Raw genomic sequence first — 24,413 nt, 5'->3', positions numbered from 1 at the left:
GCTTCAACCGAAGGCCCAGCAGAATAGCTCTGTCTTGTGGGCCCTGTGGAATGGCAGTAAATCAGGTAGGGCCCGGATCTCCATAGGGAGCTGATTCCACTAGGCAGGGCCAAGGCCAAAAAGGCCTTGTTTAAAAATGAGGCACTGGAATGATGCCCCTCCACTTGTTTGCTTACTTCTGAATGTGGGAGTGAAGGAAAAAAATGGTAGTAATTTAGTTGCTCACATTATGTCCAGAAAGATTTTTCCTTCTCAGGTTGATTGGCTTCTTGTCTTGGTTCAAGGTGTCCCACTCTCTTTGCACCATTAGTACTATATTGACTATCCAGAGGTAAGATCTAATTTAATTTTTCAGGAACAGCCATAGTTATTAAGCCCAAAAAGTGTCGGCTTCATGGCTACAATGGCATCTTCTGCCACAAGATGGGAGTGTTGCTAGCAGAATGTTCATGGAAGACGTTGGGAAAAATGGATAAAGTTGAGCTCGATTTTGTGCTATGCCCATTGTGGCTCTACTTCATATAGTAGAAGTGATATTTGAGCTATATTTTCTTACCTGTTTGGCAGGCTCTTCTCCCCACACCTCCTAACCTTGTTGTACAGCTTTCTTCTGAGAACAGTTGCTATAGGGCATTCTGGCCATTGGGTGGAGAAAGTGTGGTACATCTGATTTCTTTTAGTTGATCTTCCTAAACTATATCCCCCACTGAATTCTGTCTCACTATAAGCTATATTGTAAAGACATAATACAGAGTCAAATTTATATGGGCTTGAATACTCCAGAAGAGTTTACCAAGGATGTTGGCTGAATAGATCTTTCCTTGCCTTCTCTGTTCTCAAACAGCCTGCTACTTGCTCTGATAATTCTTTTGAAGGATAAAAACATCATGAAGGAAACCTGTGTTCCACCTGCATCTTCTGTGCACTCTTGATGGATCCAGCACATGTTTTCCCCCACACGAATCAACAGGTCATCTTAAGCAGATGTACTGAAAGTTGCTCTTAAATTTCTTCTACTGTGATGAGATTAGAGACATGGAAGAATGTTAGGGGTCCCCCGCCCCATTTTAAACTACTAGAAAATAAGGAGGATACCAGTCAATGTGATCACTTGTTTGAAAAACAGGCAGAAGGAGGGAAAGGACTATTGGCAGATTTTTCATACAGCAATGAAAGTAAGTTTTTAAACTGGAAAGAGTTATGTATTTCAGGTGAAGGAAAATATGAGCAATTATCCAATATAAGCCGAACATGAGACATCTAGAAAAAAGATTCTCCCCCCCCCCCTCGGGCTGAATTGACTGTTTATCTTGTATAATATGACTTTTGAGAAAGTAAAATTCAGTTATGTGGGAGTATGCATACCTTTCGGGAAACTGGTACAAAATTCAAAATTAAGTGGGAGATTTCTGTTGTCTTAACTACAGTAAGTTTAAGATAAAATTCAGATCTTGGGAGTGTTTCGGGTTCCTGCTCGTCAGGGTTGTGGGCTGCTGGATCTTTGTCTCTACAACAACCATTTATTTCAGTTATGAAGCAAGCTGATCAAAACTTCTAGAACATGTAATGTCACCTAGCCTGGTGGCATGAGTTCTAGTCAGCTGTGGTTTCCCTTTACATTGCCTCCTTCCTTTGTCACTCAATTTTCTTCTTGAAAAATCTTTTTAGATCTGCAAACTGAACTGGGTGTGAAGGTCCAGATTTTAAATTCTATGTGACTGAAGGTAGCATGCTGTGTAGTTTGACCAAGATGGCTTCTTATCTTCCCCCTCCAACCTTCTCATAACAGATTGAATCGGTGGCCTCCTAAACAGTTATTTCACGAGACATCAGGGAAACAAACAGGATAAAAAAGTAACTTCTATTCATTAGCAGGGATTAGAAAAACAAAAATATTCAGTAGAGAGGTTTAGAACTATGAGTAATGGTGTTTGCTGGGCTCAATAAGTTATGTTTCAGTTGTCAACTCCTGGGTGCAGAGAACAGTGGAACAGGCAGGCTCTTATTCTTGACATAAAATTGGGCTTCCAATAGATTCTCACTGTGTAAATGAGCTTCTCCCAGAAACAACAAATCTTTAGCCAGATTCCCTCTAACTGGGCTTTCTTATAGTAGTCTCTTCTTCAGGCGTTCACTGTGCTAGCTTGACTTTTGACAAAAGGCAGACTGAGTCTCCTCACAGGAGATTTTGTGCCTGTTGTGTAGGTGAGCTGGCTGAAATAGTGGATCTCCAAACATTCACAGATAGCAAATGGCTAAAATAGTGGATCTCCAAGCACAACTCTTGTCTGATCAGTGATTTAAGCCAGCTTTCTCTAACAGCTTTCTCATTCCCCTCTCTCATCTGGTTTCTTCAGCCATGAGACCTTTGGCTGTTTTCTGTTCTGCTTACACAACAAACAGGCATACAGTGGATTGGTTACTGACAGAAGGGGGCAGGGCCTTTGCCCATCTGTCACACTGGGAGAATGGAGGGGCTTTGGAATGTTAAGCTTTAACACTGGGAGCCATTGTGGTGTAATGTAAAACCATTATAAATCAAGTTTCAAATAATCACTGAGCCACAGAGGCTTGCTGGGGTGACTTTCAGCCAGCTACACATTCAGCCTAACATACCTCTTGGTGGTTGTGAGGATGGAGAAAATTATGTAAGCCGTTCTAGATCCCTGTTGGAGAGAAAGGTAATGAAGTGAATAAATAAGGTAAATAAATCCTTGTGTACTGGAAAGCAAACTTTCGTAGCATCGTTTTATTTTGTGAAATAGCCCTATATATGTTTATTGTGATATGTTTGAAATATCTGGCTTGAAAGTGTTTTATTTAGGTCAGGAAATGTATTCGAACAGAGAATTGGTTCTCTAAAGGAAGCCTTGTTGGTTTTACATTTTTAATTTTTTCCCCTTTTAGATTCACAATTTGGACAGTAGGCCTAAGAAAATGCTGTGTGTGTTTTGCATATCCCATTTTGTCTGCATTCCGGATGTAACTTCTGGTTAATCACTCTAGATGAGGAGCCTAAATTTGCACACATCAACTCTGGGTGCATTCACACTGCACTAAATATATTTGCAACTGGATTTTTGCTATTCTTACACAGTAAAAATCCAGTTGCAAAACAAATTATTTAATGCAGTGTGAACATACCCACATTGTCATAAATATCATAAACATCCTTATTATCCTGTGCTTTGTTAGATCTGACAAGTTCTGAGCCTTTGTTTTATTTATTTAAAATGTTAATTATCTGCCTTCCTACCTTACGGAACTCCAGGTGGCTTGCAATGTTAACTAAACAACTATAAATACACACATAAAAACAATTTAAAATCAAAATCAGGACTGATTTAAAATCACAGTCAGGACTGTGAGTAAAAACTATTAGTCAAATGCAGTCCTAAATAAAACTCTTCAGTGCTTCTAAAAGATCAAAGGGGGGGGGTCACATTCACCTCCCTGGGAAGGTTTCCAGTGTTCACCTTTTAAAAATACCAAAGTTGTTGCCTAGACTTGTGGCTGTTACTGTGTTACCATGATTGGTAAGGGAATATGTAGTATTCTGCATGTAGTTCTTTATGTGCAATATTAGATTATAGTCATCATTCCATAGCATGTTCTCTGCATTGCATTATGCTTCCACTTCCTTTTATTAAGTGTTTCTGCTATGATTCAGTTTACATCCTGAGTCCTCTTTGAAATTACTGCACGAATGTTTGGGCATGTTACTGCTTCTGCTCATCCCTTAGGGATTCAGGGAAGCACAAGCAGCAGGCAATGAACTGGACATGGAGGCAATAATGTAATATTCTCTACAATAGGAAGCCTTAGATACAGACTGTTCTGCATGTACCCTGCATATACAAACTGTTATCCTCTCACATAAATGAACCACTCTAGATGCACCTTCCCATAGTCTCATGCCCTTGCACCTCTTCCACGCTTCATTGCTGTTCTTTTCAGAGATTGAATTGCTGTTGTTTGGGAGACCTGCTACTTTGTGGATAAGGACATTAACAGCATGAGTTGTATTCTTGTGAGGTCTGTGCAATGATACTCCATTCTGTCTGTTCTCCACAGCCCCAACAGCCATTTCTGACCCCAGGAAAGTTTATTCCAGGAGTTCCTGGACCTGTAGAATAATGACTCCCTCCTCTTCTGCCAGTGGAGCTCTGCTCATGGAAGAGCAGGTGGGAGCAATTTCTCCCCACTTCCCACTGCAGTGTCCTGACCTGCATGCCTCCAAGTCCTGTGGCCCCTGGTGATAAACTTGTCAGGAGCTGGAAGTAGCTGCTGTGTGGAAGAACTGCAGCCATTAGTGCTTTCTGCTGATGGACCCAACCATATTTTTTCTAGCTGGAGTTGCTTTCTACATTATTTTGCTTTGCTTATTCTATAGTAAAGTTATTCGCATATGGAAAGAGGTGTGATGAAGTCATGTCCCCCTAATATATAGTTACTGCTTGGATCTTTATAATATGCTAACCATAACACTATTGGTGATTTTCTAATCTATGTAAATATAATCTCATTTCCAAAAAGCAGAGGCTCAATGACCTTTTAGTTTGACAGCTAAAAATGCTAGCATTAATGATCCTGGTTGTTAAATATGAATAAGTGTGCTTGCACATGAAAGCTTATCCCTTGAATACAACTGTGTTGGTCTTAAAGGTGCCACTGGACTCAAACTTTGTTCTGCTGCTTCAGAGCAATAAAGCTGCCCACCTGGGCCTGGTTGTTAAATAACAGCTTTCCACTCACATTCTTATTTTTCCCATACAGGACAAAAAATGCCACATATGCTGAAAGTACCTCTAAATTTGTGTCATATTTTGGGAAAAATATTTAAAATAGTAAAGAAATGGCAGCTTAGTAGCAGTTACCGACATATAAGTATGACCATTTGATAGCCTAGTTCTAAAACTAATTTAATGGAATGGTGGTGGTTTTGTCTTCCTTTCTATGAAAGGGTTGTTCCAGGCAAGACATGCCACCCAAGAATAACGTTTTTAGCATTTGAGTTCTGAATTGTTAGCTGCTGTAATTGTAAAGCTGTTGTAAATACAGCTACAAAGAAGCCTTAGTCCCTCTGGTATAAAGAGGTTGGGGCTTATATATTCCCATCTAAATGTACCTGTCAAGCTGGAAACCCAGCAGGGTTGGAGCTTTATTAATTGTTATGCAAGGCAGGTCCAGGCTTCCTCAAACATAACTAATAAGCCAATGCTTGATTATGTATGCAAGAGCCCCCCCACCCTCCACTAAGTAAACCTGGAGAATTCAGGTCATACTCTGTTCTGGTGTAGTTTGTTCACCCAGGATGTTCCACAATTTTTAAACCAAAGAAGTATGTTTTTTCTTTTAGAATTACTTTTTCTGAAAAAGGGCTCAGGCTTCTTTGAGAATCTAATTAAATAAGTGATTTACAACAGTACTGTGGCCATCAGGCTGGATGCTTTATCCCCCATCTTCAGCTTGTTCTGCTATCCCTCCTGGACTCTGGAAGTAGGGGATTGTTAGGCACTCTTGTACGCTCTGTTGTATTGCCTATGGGAACTTCAGCAGGACAGGTGTAGTACACATTACCTTTACCAGGCAACTTTTAGTACCTAATGATAAACTACCAAATATTTATCCATTCAATCTTGTCTGTGTTACAAATAGTGAATTTTCTTCATTTGAAAAAGACTTTGAAGAAAACATGAAGAGGGAGGGGGATCTGATTGACTCTAAGGATGAGACAGAGCATCTTGTATTTGTTAGGAAGTTACGCTAACTGCTGCTATGAAGAGCTTCACCCAAACAGTGGCTCCCTTATTCTCTAACTGTGGTGCCTGCATTGGCAGAACATTCTTTTGAAATTGGAGAGAAAGAAGGAGATTCTTGCTTGCATGGAGCTCTGGCTTCACTAAAGTCCCCTGTATCTTTGGACTGCAGTTAGCTTGAATTAAAAAGTCTCAAGTGTGTGTATTTGTCAACACTTTGCATGATGCATTCCCTGTGAACTTCATCAATTGATCTCAAATTAATATACCTAAATGTCAAATGACTTCTTTCTTTGTAAATAGAAATGTCACTTCAAGTTATTCCAGAAAAACCCAAATGTGGCAAAATAGCCTTCTTTTCTCTTTATTAATCCAAATAGAAGATGCATCGCTGATTCATGCTGAATTGCCAAAGAAATAACAACAAATGTGTTTTGCATTGTTTAACCATCATAGTTTAATATCTTTAAACAACAATAAAAAAGGGTTGCATTCCTAGTGATGCAGCTATCAACATGGTATTGGAGAATGTCATATAGTATCTGCTAAATTTTTAAACATGTTTGGCATTTTAGCAAATATATGATTACAACGTCCATGATTTCAATTGCAACAGTCAAGTCGTCTTGACTCTGTCTTCCAGAATATTATACTACCAATGTTGGGGTGGAGTCAGCCCCTCCCTTATGTAGTTCATGGCCCCAGTGTGGGAGTAGCACAATTATACGATTGTCTCTTTTGAGTTCCTTTTGACCGATTGCAGACCCAGCAAGGACTGCTGGTTTGAAGGGATGCCGGCAGACTTTGGGATGAGAAGTATAACTCTTTGATTGGTCCGACGCCATTCATTGTACAATCTACAGTGATACCTAAATGATACCTGCAGCAAGAGAAAAGAAAGAAATGTTTGAGATTGGAGGATAAAACAGGTTTTGAACAAAATAAGGTGCCCTTTCCTATGCTGCAACAGAACTATGCAAACTGCTTTTCTGTGGCTTGTATCATTCAGAAGCCACATGGCTTGTATGCAGATCCTTATCCACTGCAGCTTTGTCTGGCTATGATTGCCTAGAAAGGACACAGTGCAACTAGTCCCAAACAACTGGTGTGGGGTCTTCCAATGTTATGCAGTACTTTGGGACAAACCCACACAACAACAGTAATCACTACTGCTGCAGTTAATGGCACTGAAAATGTGCAGAGTACGTACAAATGAACTCAGAACAGGGAAGCAGTTGATAGCAAAATTAAAACTAGATCAGGGGTGCCAAACATGTAGCCCAGGGGCCAAATCAGGTCACCAGAGGGCTTCTATCAGGCCTGCAAGCAACTAGCTGTCGTTTGCTTCCTTCTCCCTCTTTTGCTTTCTTCTGCATCACAACTTGTTTTGCCAGGCTTGCTCAATTGCACAGCAGAGCTACTGAGTCAAGCCTCCTTTCTGTTGGCTGAAGCTCAACAAGCCAACAGAAAGGAGGTGGATTAGGCCGAGTGTGTGTTTGTCCATGTCCTTTATAAAGTTTATATCTCCCCTACCTGGCATTACATTTTATGACACACATGGCCTGGCCCAACAAGGTCTCATTTATGTCAGATCTGGCCCTCATAACAAATGAGTTTGACACCCCTGCTATAGATGATCAGTTGATAACCCAGCACAGCTGCAAACTCAGTGGGGACTGTAAGGCAGCATATTTTTGTCCTTGTTCCAGATCCCTTCTTGTGGAATGATTGTAATTTCTTCCCTTCACAGGATTGTTGTGACAATAAATCAGTTAATAACATGCTTTAGTCAATTAAAGACATGCTTAATGATAAGCTGCTTAATTTGAATTGGGAAAACTTTTGCCTGTCAGTAGGGTGTGCACATATATCTTCTCTCATACGGAAGTCTACCAGTTACTTTTATTGTGCATCTCCTAGATATTCACCTGTATGCAAATCCTTGATCAGTCTGCATTGGATTCAATGTGGATGATTTTGAGCCAAGTTCTTTGGCTTGATCGTCTCCATTATAAAATGGAGATAATAATTTGTTTCTCTGGGCTGTTGGTGGGGAGGATGGGATATAACACTAATAAACTAAGGTTTCATCTTATGACCATGCAATCTCAGGCAAGGCTTTTCCAGGAATTGTTGCACCAAGCTCAAACTGTTTGTTTGCTCAATACATTTTCCTAGGATATCCTAGTTAAGCGATGTGATGCAGCTACTGAATTTCAGCAATGGCCAGGGAGTACAGCATTGAATCTGTCCAGGAAGTACCAGCAGTTGTTAAGATACATGTTCAAAATTTAGAGTCTAGCATAATTTCTATATTTCTTTTGAGCCCTGACCTCAAATCTTTTAATTTCCTATTAAAGGAAATTCTGTGTAATCTTGCTCAAGGCAAGAATGGGACTGGAGGCAGGACCTGCCCTTCAATACTTCTTTAAAACAAAAACCATAATTTTGGGGTCTAGGGCTCTTCCTGTCTAGCAAAGAGACATAGTTTGTGTGCTGGTCCAAGAAACAGTTATTAAATTCATACAAAAGATCAGTGGGACACATGCAGTTGAAAGCTGCTTGTTTGAAAATGTATGGGATCTTTGTTCGGAGAATTAAACTTTTAAGTCAGTGAAGCAATACAGTAGTTTTACTTACTCAGACAGCATTTAGATGTATGCAAACATCAGTCATATAGTTTTAAAAACCTTTTTATGGTAATTGCTACATCTGTAACTGGCTTTATTCTGGCTTACTTCCTGCACAGCAGTAATAGGGTACTGACACTACAAAGCCCTGCTCTGAAGAAAGTCAGTTGCTTTGAGTCTTGACTGTGCATATCTTGGTAAAAAAATGCACAAGCATAGGTGAGCAGTACTGGCTGGCTGAGTTCATTTAACTATCTGTGGGTTACTCTATATTCGCCAGACTGGTGCATGGGATCCTTCTCTCTCTTGAATGACTGCTATTGGCATCAAGTTATCTTAATGGACTGCAGCCATTAGAAGCAGCCTGACCATATTTTTGAAATACCTCAAGGAATTTATTTATGCATTTTACTTCATGTATACTCTGCCTTATCCCCAAAAGGAACCCAAAGTAGCATACATTATTCTCTACTTTATCCTCACAACAACCCTGTGGGGTAGGTTAGGCTGAATGTGTGTGGCTGGCCCAAGGTCACACCCAATAAGTTTCTGTGGCAGAACATGGGTTTGAATTTGGGTCTCTGAGGTCTTAGTCTAATAATGTTTTATTCAAGGTATAAGCTTTTGTGTGCATGCACATGAAAGCCTATACTTTGAATAAAACTTTGTTGGTCTTAAAGGTGCTAGTTGCAACTTTGTTCTGCTGCTTCAGACCAACACAACAATACCACATTGTGAGACAAGCAATACGAAACAAATATACCCATATCATTTCAAACAGTAATAATAATTGTATATATAATGGTTTTAATAAAAGTACTCAAGAACTCTATACTGTTGCTTAATCTTCCACACAAAAATCCACTGTATAACAAAGGTGCTATTGGTGATACTTCAAGTTATCAAAAGTCTTCAAGCTGAAAGCAGTCCAATGACCCAGAAACACCATACTCTCAACATATGACCCAAATTATCAAAAGCCATTGCTATACAATTATTGTTACTGTTTGAAATGGTATAGGTATATTTGTTTCATATTCATTTTCTCACTGTGTGATATTGTTGTATTGGTATATCTATGTCCACTGCAGTCTCTTTGGATTGGTTTATGTGCTTCAGACCAACACAGCTACCCACCCTGAATAGGTCTTAGCCTGATATTCTAACCCACCATACAACACTGGCAGTACACTATATTAGCAGGTTTCATTTCCTCTTTAAATTTTAGCTTAGGTTTGAGTTTAAAATCTAGATGCCTTATTCAGTTACAAACACAGTGTATGTGTGCTTAGGACTTCCCTTCCCCCAAGTTTATTTACATTTCATGGATTTGATCTGAGCTGCTCCTATTGCTTTCCTCCATATATATCAAAGAAATTACTTGACTAACTTATAAAAGATTGTGGGGTTCAGAACAGTTCAATACAATATTCTGCATGACCAAATAAGCAAACTGGATGGGGTATTATTACTATGCTAGTGTAGTGTTCAGCTGGATGCCACTGTGAATGAATGTGAGAGTGGTCCATTGCCGGATTAAGCCCTGTGTCAAAATCTTGGGGGCCCCCTTGCAAATTATCTCAGAGTCAGAGCATCTGCCCTGCCACCTGCAGTCCCCACTGCAGCCTGCAGGAACATTCAGGGCAATAATTAGGCCAAGTCGGCACTGGCCTATGGGCCCCCAAACCTTTAGGGGCCCCGGGCCAGCTTCCCCTCCCAGTTTTCCCCCTGCTTGCAGCCCTCCCAGCCTGCACGTGCAGCCAGCAGCTCTTTGCCTGACTTGCCTGGTGCAGCTGCTGGTGTTGTTGCCAAGTTTGCCTCTCTCTTTGCCTCTCCTCTGGAGCTTTGTCAAAGGGGCTTTTGAGAAGGGGCCTGCAGGCTGCAGCGGGGGTGACAGGTGGCAGGGCAGGCACTCCTACTCTGAAATAATTTGTGAGGGGGTCCCTGAGATTTTGACTGCCTAGGGGCCTCCACTGGGCACATTCTTAAAAGCCTCTTGACAAAGCTGCTAGGGAGAGGCAAACTTGCCGAAGACTCCAGCTGCAGCCACACTAGGCAAATGGGGCAAAGAGCAGCTCATATGAACATATGGAGCTGCCTTATACTGAATCAGACCCTTGGTCCATCAAAGTCAGTGTTGTCTTCTCAGACTGGCAGCGGCTCTCCAGGGTCTCAAGCTGAGGTTTTTCACACCTATTTGCCTGGACCCTTTTTTGGAGATGCCAGGGATTGAAACTGGGACCTTTTGCTTCCCAAGCAGATGCTCTACCACTGAGCCACCGTCCCTCCACAGTTGTTGGCTGTGCATGCAGGCTGAGAGGGCTGCAAGCAGGGGAGGGAAATGGGAGGGGGGGCTGGCCCAGGGCCCCTAAAGGCAGGGGGCTCATAGGCCAGTACCTACTTGGCCTAATTGTTAATCTGGCCCTGGAGTGGTGCTACAATATTTTTGTGCATTGCAGAAGTAACAGGAATGGGGGGAGGGGCTTTTAAAATGAGGTACATAGAATTGTAAATGTAATTTGGTCCCTACAAGATCCCTTGAAGGATTTCAAATGAGTAATATGAACAACTGCTTCTTGACAAATGGTAAATGTCCCTGCAATGTATTAGGGAAAGTCTTCTAGGCTCTGTTGTACAGACCATTATATATATATCTTGAGTATGAAAAGATGCACACATTAGTATAAGATCCAAGCGGGCAGCCGTGTTGGTCTGAAGCAGTTGAACAAAGTAGGAGTCAAATTCACCTTGAAGACCAACCAATTTTTATTTAGAACGTAAGCTTTCGTGTTCTCTTAAGCACACTTCATCAGACGAGGAATTCAGCACAGTGAGCAAAGCTATATATGGCTTTGCTCACTGTGCTGGATTCCTCGTCTGATGAAGTGTGCTTAAGAGCACATGAAAGCTTACGCTCTAAATAAAAATTGGTTGGTCTTAAAGGTGCACTTGACTCCTGCTTTGTTCAAACACATTAGTATTAGTGCTGGGTGTAGGTGGCCAGATGCAGGGTGGAGAAGTAATCCTTGAGCTCATGTGCCTTACCCACTGCTTGCAGATAAAACCCATACTTTTACCTTAAAATACCTCCCATGAGGCATGTGCATCATTTAAGTTTACATCGGTGTCCTGATCATGTATACCAACAGCCCTCTCTATCAGTAAATGTGCTTAGAATCATAGTGTATGAGGCCTCCATAAGTAGTCTGTATTCTTTGTGTAATTCTTATGTATGCCCCTATTAAGTTGTGCCTCTGCTGTTCCACAGTGACAATTTGAAACCTCTGGATGATGATGACCCTGGAGGTCCCTTCCAACTTTATGAATTTTCCTTTCCTGAACTTGAGAGTGCATTAATATGTCCCTTCCTGATGGACTTAATACAATAGGGATGCAACTTGATCTCCCAAATGGAATCAAAGGCAAGCTACATAGTGCCATGCAACTGTTAGTGCCTCTGGTTGTTCAGGTGTTCATATCAGGCATCACTCTGGTATGGCAATATAAAATAGTGTTAAAAATCTCTACAGTTGTTTGGTTTTTGCTCCCAAAAGAAACCTATTTTTAAAATTTCAACAGTCATTTTAGAATGCAGATTATTCTTAGGAGGATCCAATAGGCAAACAGATGTTAACAGTTGCAATTTAATTGCTGCTTAGGTGAATATGTATTTTAAGAAGTAATAAAGTATATTCATTGTATAAAGAGGTATTTACAGCAATTAAATATTGCTTTTTAAAAAAAGTATCCCTCCTGTATCATTCCACATTGGTACAATGGGAGATATAATTAAGATAAATATTTGGAAGCATTTTGGGCCCTGAGAATATGTTAGCTGTACCAGATAGGTATTGTGATAAGATGACATTTACAGGCAGTGGAGTGTAGCAAAGGAACTATCAGTAGGAAATTAAACAAGCGCTAATATGCTCTGCCTGCTCTTAATTTGAATAAAGTAATTGTTTTGCAATGCTTTTTAAAAGCTATCTTCTGGAAAGCAGAGGATCTGTTATGAAAGACTGCCCAGTCAAACTAATTAAATTCTCATAATTTTATAGAAACAAACAAACTGCAGAAGAGTTGTTTTTCTCAAAACAGATATGCCCTGATCCAGCTCCAGTTGTGTTTTGCTGCCTACAGCTAGTGGCCTTGGCCAGGGATATGCATTTCAGCCTGGAAAACAGATGCACTAATCAATTTAAACAGCCTTGCATAAGAGAGATGTGTATCTGCTGCACATAAGGACTAGGATGGCTGTATATATCTTGAGTGATTGATTAATTGAGAGATCTAAAATTCATTCTGAAAACTGAACCCATGCGGTGGTGCAACTGCTAGGTTGTTCTTTTTTCCTTTTTAAACTCAAAGCCTTTATCTTCCTGAGTTTTACCAGCAATTGGTGTATTGTTGATTTTTAGTTTTTTGGTTTTTGTTTTGCAGTTTCATGAATACATGATATTGGAAGAATTATTAATGACATGTTTTCACACTCAAGTAGAAAAACAGATACCTCAGAGTTGAGTAGCTTAGGTTCAGGCATATTGTGAGTTCCTATCCATATTACCAACATTTCTAAACTCCAATATTGGTATGACATTGGAATTAGGGGAAAAATAGGTATTGCTGAAATTATTCAGCTTCCAACGTTCCCTTTTCTGCTCAAGCTGCATTGCGATGGTGGCCACAGCATGCCTCAATGAAGGAAGGGAAGGTATGTCTCTTTACTTTTACTTAAATACCTTCCTTCCTGGAGTCCTGTCCCCAGAGGCAGCATATCTCTGTAAGGGAGTGGAAGGCTTTAAATGCCATTAAACCCCTCCATTTGGCTTCCCCCTCCAGAGTGAGGGAGAGTAAAACCGATGAGTTTGAAGTCTTGCTCTCATTTAAAAGAATCAGTGCACATTACAAATGAAAATCAAAGTGAGTGAAGCAAATGTTGAAGTTCATGTTCTTCCATGTGGCTCTTATATTATTTCTATCTAAAACAAAGAAGAGGAGGAGGAGATTGAATTTATACCCTGCCCTTCACTTGCAGTCTCAGAACGGCTTACAATCTCCCTTCCCCTCCCCAAAACAGACACCCTGAGAGGTAGGTGAGGCTGAGAGAGCTCTTCAAAAACTGATCATGAGAGAACTGTGATTGATCCAAGATCACCCAGCAACTGCATGTGGAGGAGTGCGAAATCAAACTCAGTTCTCCAGATTAGAGTCCACTGCTCTAAACCACTACATCAAACTGGCTCTAGTTTCTGAAGAAGGCAGCCCTAACTGCCTTGAAGGAAATTACTATTTCAGATAACGACATCAAGTCATTTGAGTTCTGAAAACAGAGAATGGGAAAATATTGGGAGTTAATCTAAGTATGCAAGCAGGCATAGGGTACAGCTCTCATGGCATCAGGCCATACTTGCTATGCCCATGGGTTTTAGGCAGAAAAGCTTTTAAGCAGCACTGCTGCTTTCTTCCAGATGTTTTTTTCCAGATATTAAAAGCTTTTTGCATAGTCATCCATGCATGTTCTGAGGTGATACACTTGCTCCACATATTTCCATTGACTGTGTCCCTATGCAACCGCCCCATCCAATGTCTTTGGGGAGAAAAACAACTCTGATACAATTTAATTATTTAAAAAGGCCATTACAAAGTGCCTCAGCCCTGAGGGACCTTAATAGAATTGGGAGGGGGGGGGGAGGATGTGGTTTCCTGTTGCCCTGGCTTGCCCACTCTTCCTTAAGGATGGCACAAGATGCAAATAATTATATTCTTATAAAGGATGGTGTTAATTACAGTAAGTTACACAGTGCTGCAGTGTTAGCTATTATCATTCCAGTCACTTGACTATGTAGAAGAAGACAAAGACTGCAGATTTATATTCCATCCTTCTCTCTAAATCAGAGACTCAGAGCAGCTTACAATCTCCTATATCTTCTCCCTGCACCTATGAGGTGGGTGGGGCTGAGAGGGCTCTCACAGCAGCTGCCCTTTCAAGGATAACTCCTGCGATAGCTATGGCTAACCCAAGGCCATTCCAGCAGGTGCAAGTGGAGGAGTGGGGAATCAAACCCAGTTCTCCCAGATAAGAGTCCGCACACTTAACCACTATACCGAACTGGCTATCATGCCAGACTATACCTGTTTAGGCGAGGAGCCTATTATGGCTCGCCCGCAGAGCCAAATGGACCCGGAACGGTTCCAAATGGCCCTGCGGGACTCCTGGCCCCCTGGCGATTCTCTCAATGGCCTGGTTGAGACCTGGAATAGCCGGCTCTCTAGGGCCATCGAAGAGATCGCACCTCGACGCCCTCTACGACCTCGGACTAGGTTGGCTCCGTGGTATACCCCGGAATTACGCCAGCTGAAACAAGGTCTTAGACGGCTAGAGAGGCAATGGCGGCGTACCCGTGATGAAACGACTAGAACATCTTATAGGAAGTTTATGATATCCTTTGAGATGGCAATCAAGACTGCAAAGAAAACATACTTTGCGGCTAAGATTGCATCTGCAAATTCGCGCCCGGCTCAGTTATTTAGAATAATTCGGAACCTTACTACATTGCCACAAGGCAACTCAAAGGCTAAGGAATTGGAGATAGGCTGTGAGGCTTTTGCGAAATTTTTTGCAGATAAGGTCCAATCGCTCCGCCACGACTGCCCTGCCAATTTAGATGCAGTAAGTGAACTCGAGGCCTGCCAGGAGGAACTAAAGTGTCCTATACGGGACATCGTAAATCGATCCCTTTCAGAGGGTATCTTTCCAACACCCCTGAAAGAAGCAGTGGTCCGCCCTCTCTTGAAAAAAGTTACATCAGACCCGGCCGAATTGGCACACTACCGACTGGTCTCAAATTTGCCCTTTTGGGGCAAAATTATTGAGAGGGCTGTGGCGTTGCAGTTACAGGATTTTCTGGAGGACGCTTCCACCCTGGACCCATGCCAGTCCGGCTTTCGCCCGGGCCATGGGACAGAAACAGTCTTGGTCGCCCTCATGGATGACCTCCGGCGGCAACTGGATCGAGGCGGCTCGGCAGTATTGCTGCTGCTAGACCTGTCGGCTGCGTTCGACATGGTCGATCATCAGCTGCTGACCCGCCGCCTCGCCGACGCAGGAATTCAGGGGCTAGCCTTACAGTGGCTCTCCTCCTTCCTTGAAGGTCGGGGACAAAGGGTGGCAATTGGGGGGGAGCTGTCTCAGAGACACCCACTTTACTGTGGAGTGCCTCAGGGGGCAGTTCTCTCCCCAATGTTGTTTAACATCTACATGCACCCCCTTGCCCAGATTGCACGGAGGTACGGGCTTGGTTGTCATCAGTACGCTGATGATACCCAGCTCTATCTATTGATGGACGGCCGGACTGGCGATGTCCCTATAAATCTGGACCAGGCATTACAAGCCGTGGCTGACTGGCTCAGGCTGAGTGGGCTGAAGTTGAATCCGGCGAAGACTGAGGTCCTTTGCGTGGGCTGGGGCGGACCAGGAGGGGAGATCACCCTACCGGCTTTTGACGGTGCGCCACTGATACCAGTGCGCAGGGTCAAGAGCCTGGGAGTGCTACTGGAATCCTCTTTATCAATGGAGGCCCAGATAGCTGCCACGGCCAGATCCGCCTTCTTCCATCTCAAGAGGGCGAGGCAGTTGGCTCCCTTCTTGGAACGCAGCGACCTAGCAATTGTGATCCACGCAACGGTCACCTCGAGACTAGACTACTGCAATGCCCTCTACATGGGGCTGCCCTTATGCCGAACACGGAAACTTCATGTAGTGCAGAACACGGCGGCCAGGCTGCTGTTGGGACTACCTCGGTGGGAACACGTGCAGCCTGGGCTGCGGGACCTGCACTGGCTGCCGGTTGCGTACCGTGTTCACTATAAGGTGCTGGTTATTACCTTTAAGGCCCTATATGGCCGAGGACCTGCCTACCTTAGGGACCGCCTCTCCCCATATGTTCCCCAGAGAGCACTGAGATCTAGCTCCCAAAACCTCTTAAAAATCCCTGGGCCAAGAGAGGCTAGACTGAAGACAACCAGGGAGCAAGCCTTTTCAGCAATGGCCCCTCGATGGTGGAATCAACTTCCAGAGATGGTGCGAGCCCTGCGGGACCTGAACCAGTTCTGCAGGGCTTGCAAAACCTCTCTGTTTCAGCTTGCCTTTGGGACAGAACCTGGTTAAACGGATCTGTAGCCATCCAGCCATCTTGTACATGATCGTGATCTATAGCACTTTATAGCACCGTTTTATCCATCTAACTAACTATGTGATTGAATTTGTAACTGAATTGTATTTTAAAATTGTTTGTTTTATACTGTATTTTACTTATATCACGGTGTTCCATGTCTGTGAGCCGCCCTGAGCCCGCCATTGGCGGGGGAGGGCGGGATATAAAAATAAACTTATCTTATCTTATACTGAACACTTTCTTCTACCCGTTATAAATTTAAGGCAGGTATGCTATGATTTGCTTTCATAAGTTGGTGAAGGATGGACAGTGGACAAGACCAAAATGAAGGCTTTCAAGATTTTCACAGTGCCATAAAAACTGGTAAGTACCATAAACTAAACATTAGGGATTCAGTCCACATTGCCCTACAAGCAATGTGATTTCAGCTCTATCTATCTGTACTGAGTAGTTTGGAAGTTAGGCAACAGACGAGTTGATTAAAATTAAATGTATGAGCTTATGTACAGCTACTACACTGATTCACCCCTCCCCTCTCTAATTGGAACTCTTGATCTCAAATAAACAATATTTCTTGGCGGCGTGTGGTTTTTTCCAAAAACAGACCATGAATAAACAGCTACAATTAAGGAGACTGGAAATACAGAATAGGTAAAACAGAAAGTAATCAGTTGCAACAGTGTCAGTAGGGACAGTGAAAGCACATCGATCATTACTGGTATTTAGGCTGATTAAATATTTCTATATCACAGCAAAACATATTTCTAGCTGCATATAACACATTTTATCAGAAGGGCAAAGGCCATGGTAAGAGGTTCTTTTAAAGCAGGAGTATCAAACTCATTTTGTTATGAGGGCTGAATCGGACATAAATGAGACCTTGTTGGGCCAAGCCATTTCGGGCTGGGACGTGTGTGTTCCTATTTAAGATTAGATAGCAGAGAGATAAGCTTTATAAAGGACACAGACAAACAAAGATTTTTTTAAAAACTTAAAACATGCTTAAAACATTAGCACTTATTGGTCTTAAGGTGCTTTCTTTGTCCTGTGCGATCCAGGAAACTGGGCAAAGGAAGCTCTGGCTCTTTCCCTCCCTCCCCGGGGGACCAGGAGGGAGAGGAGCCTCAGCCAATAGAAGAAAGAGAGGCATTGCTCAGTAGCTCTGTTGTGCAATTGAGAGAGCCTAGAAAAGCAAGCTCTGCCTTCCCCCTTCCTCCCAAAGGGAGGAGCCTCAGCAAATAGAGAAAATAGAGGCTTTGCTCTGTAGCTCCTGTGCAATTGAGCAAGCCTTGCAAAGCAAGCAGTTATGCAGAAGGAAGCAAGAGAGAGGGAGAAGGAAGCAAATGGCAGCCAGTTGCTCAGGAGCCTGATAGGAGTCCTCCGGGGGCCTGATTTGGCCCCCGGGCTCATGTTTGACATCCCTGTTTTAAAGCTTGAGGTGTGACTAACAATTTACATTAAGTATCAAGCCATATTTACACAATTCTGATAGTGACAGATGAAGACTAAAGAAAACAATGAAAAAAGGAGCAGGAGTCTGAAATTGTCTGGGGTCGTTGATATGGATCAAAACAAATCAACTACAATGTAGCTTATTGTGTGTCAGCATGATTGGCCAGCACAGACATAACATAACTGTGTTAAGACTTTGTTCAATTGTTGGAAAAATACTTCAGAATAAGAGAAAATTTAGACTACTGAATTGTATAGCACTAAAATTATATTTTATTCTATGTGGTATTTATCATAGGTTATAGCAACAGTAGCTGATAACCCAGTTTAGTGAATGAGAAACACTCCTGTGACATTTGCCATGTTTGAAGCATTTTTTTTTTATTCCACACAAGGTAGGCATTATGAACATATGAACATATGAAGCTGCCTTATACTGAATCAGACCTTTGGTCCATCAAAGTCAGTATTGTCTTCTCAGACTGGCAGCGGCTCTCCAGGGTCTCAAGCTGAGGTTTTTCACACCTTCTTGCCTGGACCCTTTTTAGTTGGAGATGCTGGGGATTGAACCTGGGACCTTCTGCTTACCAAGCAGATGCTCTACCACTGAGCCACCGTCCCTCCCCTTTTTATTGTGTTCAGGGATTATTATTATTATTATTATTATTATTATTATTATTATTATTATTATTATTATTATTATTATTATTATTATTATTATTATTATTATTATTATTATTATTATTTTCTACTCATTCCCCATAGGGGTTCAGAACGGAGTACAACATAAATAATAAAATCACAACAGCATGACAGTAAAAACTGATTACAATATTCAGTCCAACAGAATGGTTCAGCAGGACAATATAATAAGATGGTGTAGCAAATACAGTGAATCAGCACAGTAGGATAGTACAGTAGGAGAGGCCAACTGATCTACTGGATAGATGCCTGCCATCTCACCCGAAAACCTGCTGGAAGAGCTCCGTTTTACAGGCCCTACGAAAGGCTAGCAAGCCAGGTAGGGCCCAGATCTTCATAGGGAGCTGATTCCACCAGGTTGGGGCCAGGACCAAGAAAGACCTGGCTCTGGTAGAGACAAGACGGGCATCTCTTGGGCCAGGGACAGTCAGCCTATCTTGGGAGGTTGAACGAAATGACTTCCGGGGCATATACGGGAAGAGATGGTCCCGCAGGTATGTTGGTCCCAGGCAGCGTAAGTCTTTAAAGTCAAAACTAACACCTTGAAATGAATCCAGTACTCTATAAGTAGCCAGTGCAGGCTGCGGAGCACTGGCTGTATGCTCACCCATATAGATGATGAAGAGCTCACCCATATAGAAGAGCTCCGTTTTACAGGCCCTACGAAAGGCTAGCAAGCCAGGTAGGGCCCAGATCTTCAATGCACAGCAGCCAAGAAGGTCAGAGTGCCTGCTCCGGCTGCAACGCCACTGAGGATGTTCTCCGCAGCTGAGAACGAAACGTCTGGAAGGAAAACTTTCTCCAGTAGAACACGGCACTTGAGCCCGAAAGATTCTACAAACCCTAATGATGTTACCAGCCGTGAAAACCTGAAATCTTTGATAACACTCCCAAACTCTTCATCTGTTGGGTCGGCACTAAAACAGTGCTGTCCAAGGCTGGGAGTTGGGTGCACAAACCCCCCTCTCCTTGACTTAGGCACAGGACCTCCGTCTTAGCTGGGTTTAACTTCAGTTGGCTCTACTGTAACCATCTTGCTATGGCTTCTAACACCTTAGATAGATGTTTAGGGGTAGAAAATGGTCTGCCATCCATCAACAGATAGAGCTGGGTGTCATCAGCATACTGGTGACATCCCAGTCCAAAACCTCAGGAAATCTGGGCAAAGGGGCGCATATAGATGTTAAATAATATGGGTGAGAGAATAGCTCCCTACGGCATGCCACATATAAGTGGGTGTTGCAGGGAAGTCTGCTCACCCAGCATCACTCTTTGTCCCTGCCCCTGGAGGAAGGAGGAAAACCACTGCAAGGCTACCCCCCCATATTCTGACGACGGTGAGGTGGTAGGTCAATAGATCATAGTTGACCGTGTCAAATGCTGCTGATGGGTCGAGAAGAATCAGCAGCGCCGACCCGCCTTGGTCCAGATGTCTTCTTAGGTCATCTATGAGGGTGACTAGTACCATCTCTATTCCATGGCCCGGGTGGAAACTGGATTGGATCTAAGCCAGGTGTGGCACGCAGGATGGATTTAACCCAAGCTACCACTTGATTTTTCTGATACAACCTATAGCTATGCAACTGTTGTGGCTATAAATAGCTCCATGTTATGCTAGTTTCCAAAGGGCTAGGCAGTTGTGTGGGTTTGGTACAACAGCCTTGTGGCACCTTAAAGAAGGGAGGTGGAAGTTAATTATCCATAAGCTTTCAACAACTAGAACTCACTTTGTTGGTTGTATGAAGTGTTCCATTGGCAGATATATATCTAAATCAACTCATTACAAAGAGAAACCAACTAGCGAAAAACATGTGAGAGAAAAAACTTGTAAAGAGCAGCCCTGAAAAGCCATGAAATGTAAGTGTCTTAGAAATATCAGAGGTATTTCATGAATGCACTGTTGACCGCCCTTACCTGTGTTTATATTTATCATGAATATACTAATCTTGTACTTGATGAACTGGGTTCTCTAAACCTTTCTGCCACAATAAAGCTGTTACTCTTTAAAGGTGCTGGAAGAATTTGCAGGCACTGCAGAAACAACAGTGAATGATGCATCTTTGGAGGACGCCTCCGTCTTAGACCCATGCCAGTCCAGCTTCCGCCCGGGCCATGGGACGGAAACAGTCCTGGTCGCCCTCATGGATGACCTTCGACGACAACTGGATCGAGGCGGTTCGGCAGTACTGCTGCTGCTAGACCTATCGGCTGCGTTCGATATGGTCGACCATCGGCTGCTGACCCGCCGCCTCGCAGATGCAGGAATTCGGGGGCTAGCCTTACAGTGGCTCTCCTCCTTTCTTGAAGGTCGGGGACAAAGGGTGGCAATTGGGGGGGGGGACTGTCCCAGAGGCACCCACTTCACTGTGGCGTGCCCCAGGGAGCAGTTCTCTCCCCGATGTTGTTTAACATCTTTATGCGCCCCCTTGCCCAGATTGTACGGAGGTATGGGCTGGGTTGTCATCAATATGCAGATGACACCCAGCTCTATCTATTGATGGATGGCCGGGCTGGTGATGTCCCTATAAATCTGGATCGGGCATTACAAGCCGCGGCTGACTGGCTCAGGCTGAGCGGGCTGAAGTTGAATCCAGCGAAGACTGAGGTCCTTTGCGTGGGCCGCGGCGGACCGGAAGGGGAGATTACCTTACCGGCTTTTGACGGTGCGCCACTGACACCAGTGTGCAAAGTCAAGAGCCTGGGAGTGCTACTGGAATCCTCTTTATCAATGGAGGCCCAGATAGCTGCCACTGCTAGATCCGCCTTCTTTCATCTCAAGAGGGCGAGGCAGTTGGCTCCCTTCTTGGAGCGCAGCGCCCTAGCAACTGTGATCCACGCAACGGTCACTTTGAGATTAGACTACTGCAATGCCCTCTACATGGGGCTGCCCTTATACCGAACACGGAGACTTCAGGTAGTCCAGAACGCGGCGGCCAGGCTGCTAGAGGGACTACCACGGTGGCAACATGTGCGGCCTGGGCTGCGGGATCTGCATTGGCTGCCGGTTGTGTACCGTGTTCGCTATAAAGTGCTGGTTATCACCTTTAAAGCCCTATATGGCCGAGGACCTGCCTACCTTAAGGGACCGCCTCTCCCCATATATTCCCCAGAGAGCACTGAGATCTAGCTCTCAGAACCTTCTAACAGTCCCTGGGCCAAGAGAAGCTAGGTTGAAGGCTACTAGGGAGCAAGCCTTCTCAGTAATGGCCCCGCGTTGGTGGAACCACCTTCCAGAGATGATACGAGCCCTGCGGGACCTGAATCAATTCCGCAGGGCTTGCAAAACATTTCTTTTCCAGCTTGCTTTTGAAACAGAACCTGATTAACTTGACGTGCGGCCACCTAGCCATCTTGTGGATATTATGACTTACAGTATTTTGCACCCATTTTATATATTTTATCTATTTTAAATAATTTATTATGTAATTGATTGTATTTGAGACTGTTTGTATTGTTTTATTGAATCATGGAATTCCATGTCTGTGAGCCGCCCTGAGCCCGCCTTTGGCGGGGGAGGGCGGGATATAAAAATAAAATTATTATTATTATTATTATTATTATTATTATTATTATTATTATTATTATTATTATTATTATTATTATTATTATTATTATTATTATTATTATTATTATTATCTGAGTGATAGATGCATCAGAAGACTTGGTATTTATTTAATTCACTAACTGTAGTTGTTGGAAACAGTCATTAGCCTGCTGTAGACTGGTCTCTTTTTGCTTACATTATCACACAGCACTATCTCCCTGACACACAGATTGCCTTGGGTTTGATTACAGACATCCTGGGCAATAACCATGTACAAGGGTTTGTTGTTACTCTATAAACATGAGGGTCAGATTGCGAGGGATTCCAATGGAGGAAAGAGGCCTTTAATTGAATAAATGGAATTTTACTGAATAAATGTATACATTCACACTAATCACTCAAGCAAAATAATAACCATGGCTCAGCACAAACATACCTAAGAAACAGGTGATCAATGGTGATACAGATAAGGGTGATATTCACCTGATCCTGAAGACCGGAAACCACGTGGAGAAAGGAGGGGGAAGACATGGCTGACCAGCGGTTCATGTCAAAGGCTCAGACTCTTATGGGCACCTCAAGAGATGTACAAAATTGGGGCACATAGTGCCAGTTTAAATACGCTTTGGGGAGCTAGGGATGGGCTGGTTTAAGGTGTAGCCAGATTAAAACTGGGTATGTGTAGGATGCTTGGCTTAAGCTTCCAAGGTCCAGAAGGTTGTCAGTGTTTGTGTTTCTGTGTCAGTGGCTCAATGTTGAGTGGGGAGAGGTGCTAGACCTTCTAAATTGCTTCACAGGAGATAGTGCAGCTGTGCCAGAGTTAGAGGAAATGGGATTAGAGATTAGTAGGGAGACAAGAATGGCTATCAAGGTTGATTGAATCAGTCATGGGATCTTGTGTACATGCTTGCTCTCAGAACTGCTTTAGGCTCATCTTCCCCTGGGTCTGTTAGGCTGGTTCAACAATGGCGTCTCTGCTGGCTCCACATAGCCTCCCTTTGACAGTCTACTGGGAGGCCTGCTCTTCCTGCCTTTCTGGCTGCCAGGTCCATAACTGATTTAGAGTTGGGAGTGAGCAGTGAAGTGGCCAAGTTTGCAGATGACACTAAATTGTTCAGGGTGGTGAGAACCAGAGAGGATTGTGAGGAACTCCAAAGGGATCTGTTGAGGCTGGGTGAGTGGGCGTCAACGTGGCAGATGCAGTTCAATGTGGCCAAGTGCAAAGTAATGCACATTGGGGCCAAGAATCCCAGCTACAAATACAAGTTGATGGGGTGTGAACTGGCAGAGACTGACCAAGAGAGAGATCTTGGGGTCGTGGTAGATAACTCACTGAAAATGTCAAGACAGTGTGCATCTGCAATAAAAAAGGCCAACGCCATGCTGGGAATTATTAGGAAGGGGATTGAAAACAAATCAGCCAGTATCATAATGCCCCTGTATAAATCGATGGTGCGGTCTCATTTGGAGTACTGTGTGCAGTTCTGGTCGCCACACCTCAAAAAGGATATTATAGCATTGGAGAAAGTCCAGAGAAGGGCAACTAGAATGATTAAAGGGCTGGAGCACTTTCCCTATGAAGAAAGGTTGAAACGCTTGGGACTCTTTAGCTTGGAGAAACGTCGACTGCGGGGTGACATGATAGAGGTTTACAAGATAATGCATGGGATGGAGAAAGTAGAGAAAGAAGTACTTTTCTCCCTTTCTCACAATACCAGAACTCGTGGGCATTCGATGAAATTGCTGAGCAGACAGGTTAAAACGGATAAAAGGAAGTACTTCTTCACCCAAAGGGTGATTAACGTGTGGAATTCACTGCCACAGGAGGTGGTGGCGGCCACAAGTATAGCCACCTTCAAGAGGGGTTTAGATAAAAATATGGAGCAGAGGTCCATCAGTGGCTATTAGCCACAGTGTATGTGTGTATATAACATTTTTTGCCACTGTGTGACACAGAGTGTTGGACTTGATGGGCCGTTGGCCTGATCCAACATGGCTTCCCTTATGTTCTTATGTTCTTATGTCCCTTCGACTCTTTGAGAAGAGTGAGCTTAATGCAGGTATATTTAGGAGAAGTAATGTCCCCTAGGTAGATGAGGAGTGGATGGGGCAAATCAGGTACCTTGCTGGATTGTCCTGTTTGCATGACCAT

General features: G+C 43.3%; 1 protein-coding gene across 1 annotated transcript in view; it reads right to left on the bottom strand.

Annotated features, from left to right (window-relative positions):
• Positions 1-6,191: 6,191 nt before the first annotated feature.
• Positions 6,192-24,413, bottom strand: part of MARCHF3 (membrane associated ring-CH-type finger 3) — a 60,710-nt gene continuing 42,488 nt past the window's right edge. The window contains exon 4 of the mRNA XM_060235520.1: positions 6,192-6,639. Within this exon, the coding sequence (XP_060091503.1) occupies positions 6,481-6,639 (159 nt within the window). The 3' untranslated portion in view covers positions 6,192-6,480. The remainder of the gene's footprint in view (positions 6,640-24,413) is intronic.

The sequence above is a fragment of the Heteronotia binoei genome, chromosome 4 (assembly GCF_032191835.1).
Source record: "Heteronotia binoei isolate CCM8104 ecotype False Entrance Well chromosome 4, APGP_CSIRO_Hbin_v1, whole genome shotgun sequence".
Taxonomy (NCBI): Eukaryota; Metazoa; Chordata; class Lepidosauria; order Squamata; family Gekkonidae; genus Heteronotia; species Heteronotia binoei.
The sequence above is the reverse complement of the archived record's forward strand: the minus strand, read 5'-3'. Positions and strand labels throughout refer to the sequence as shown.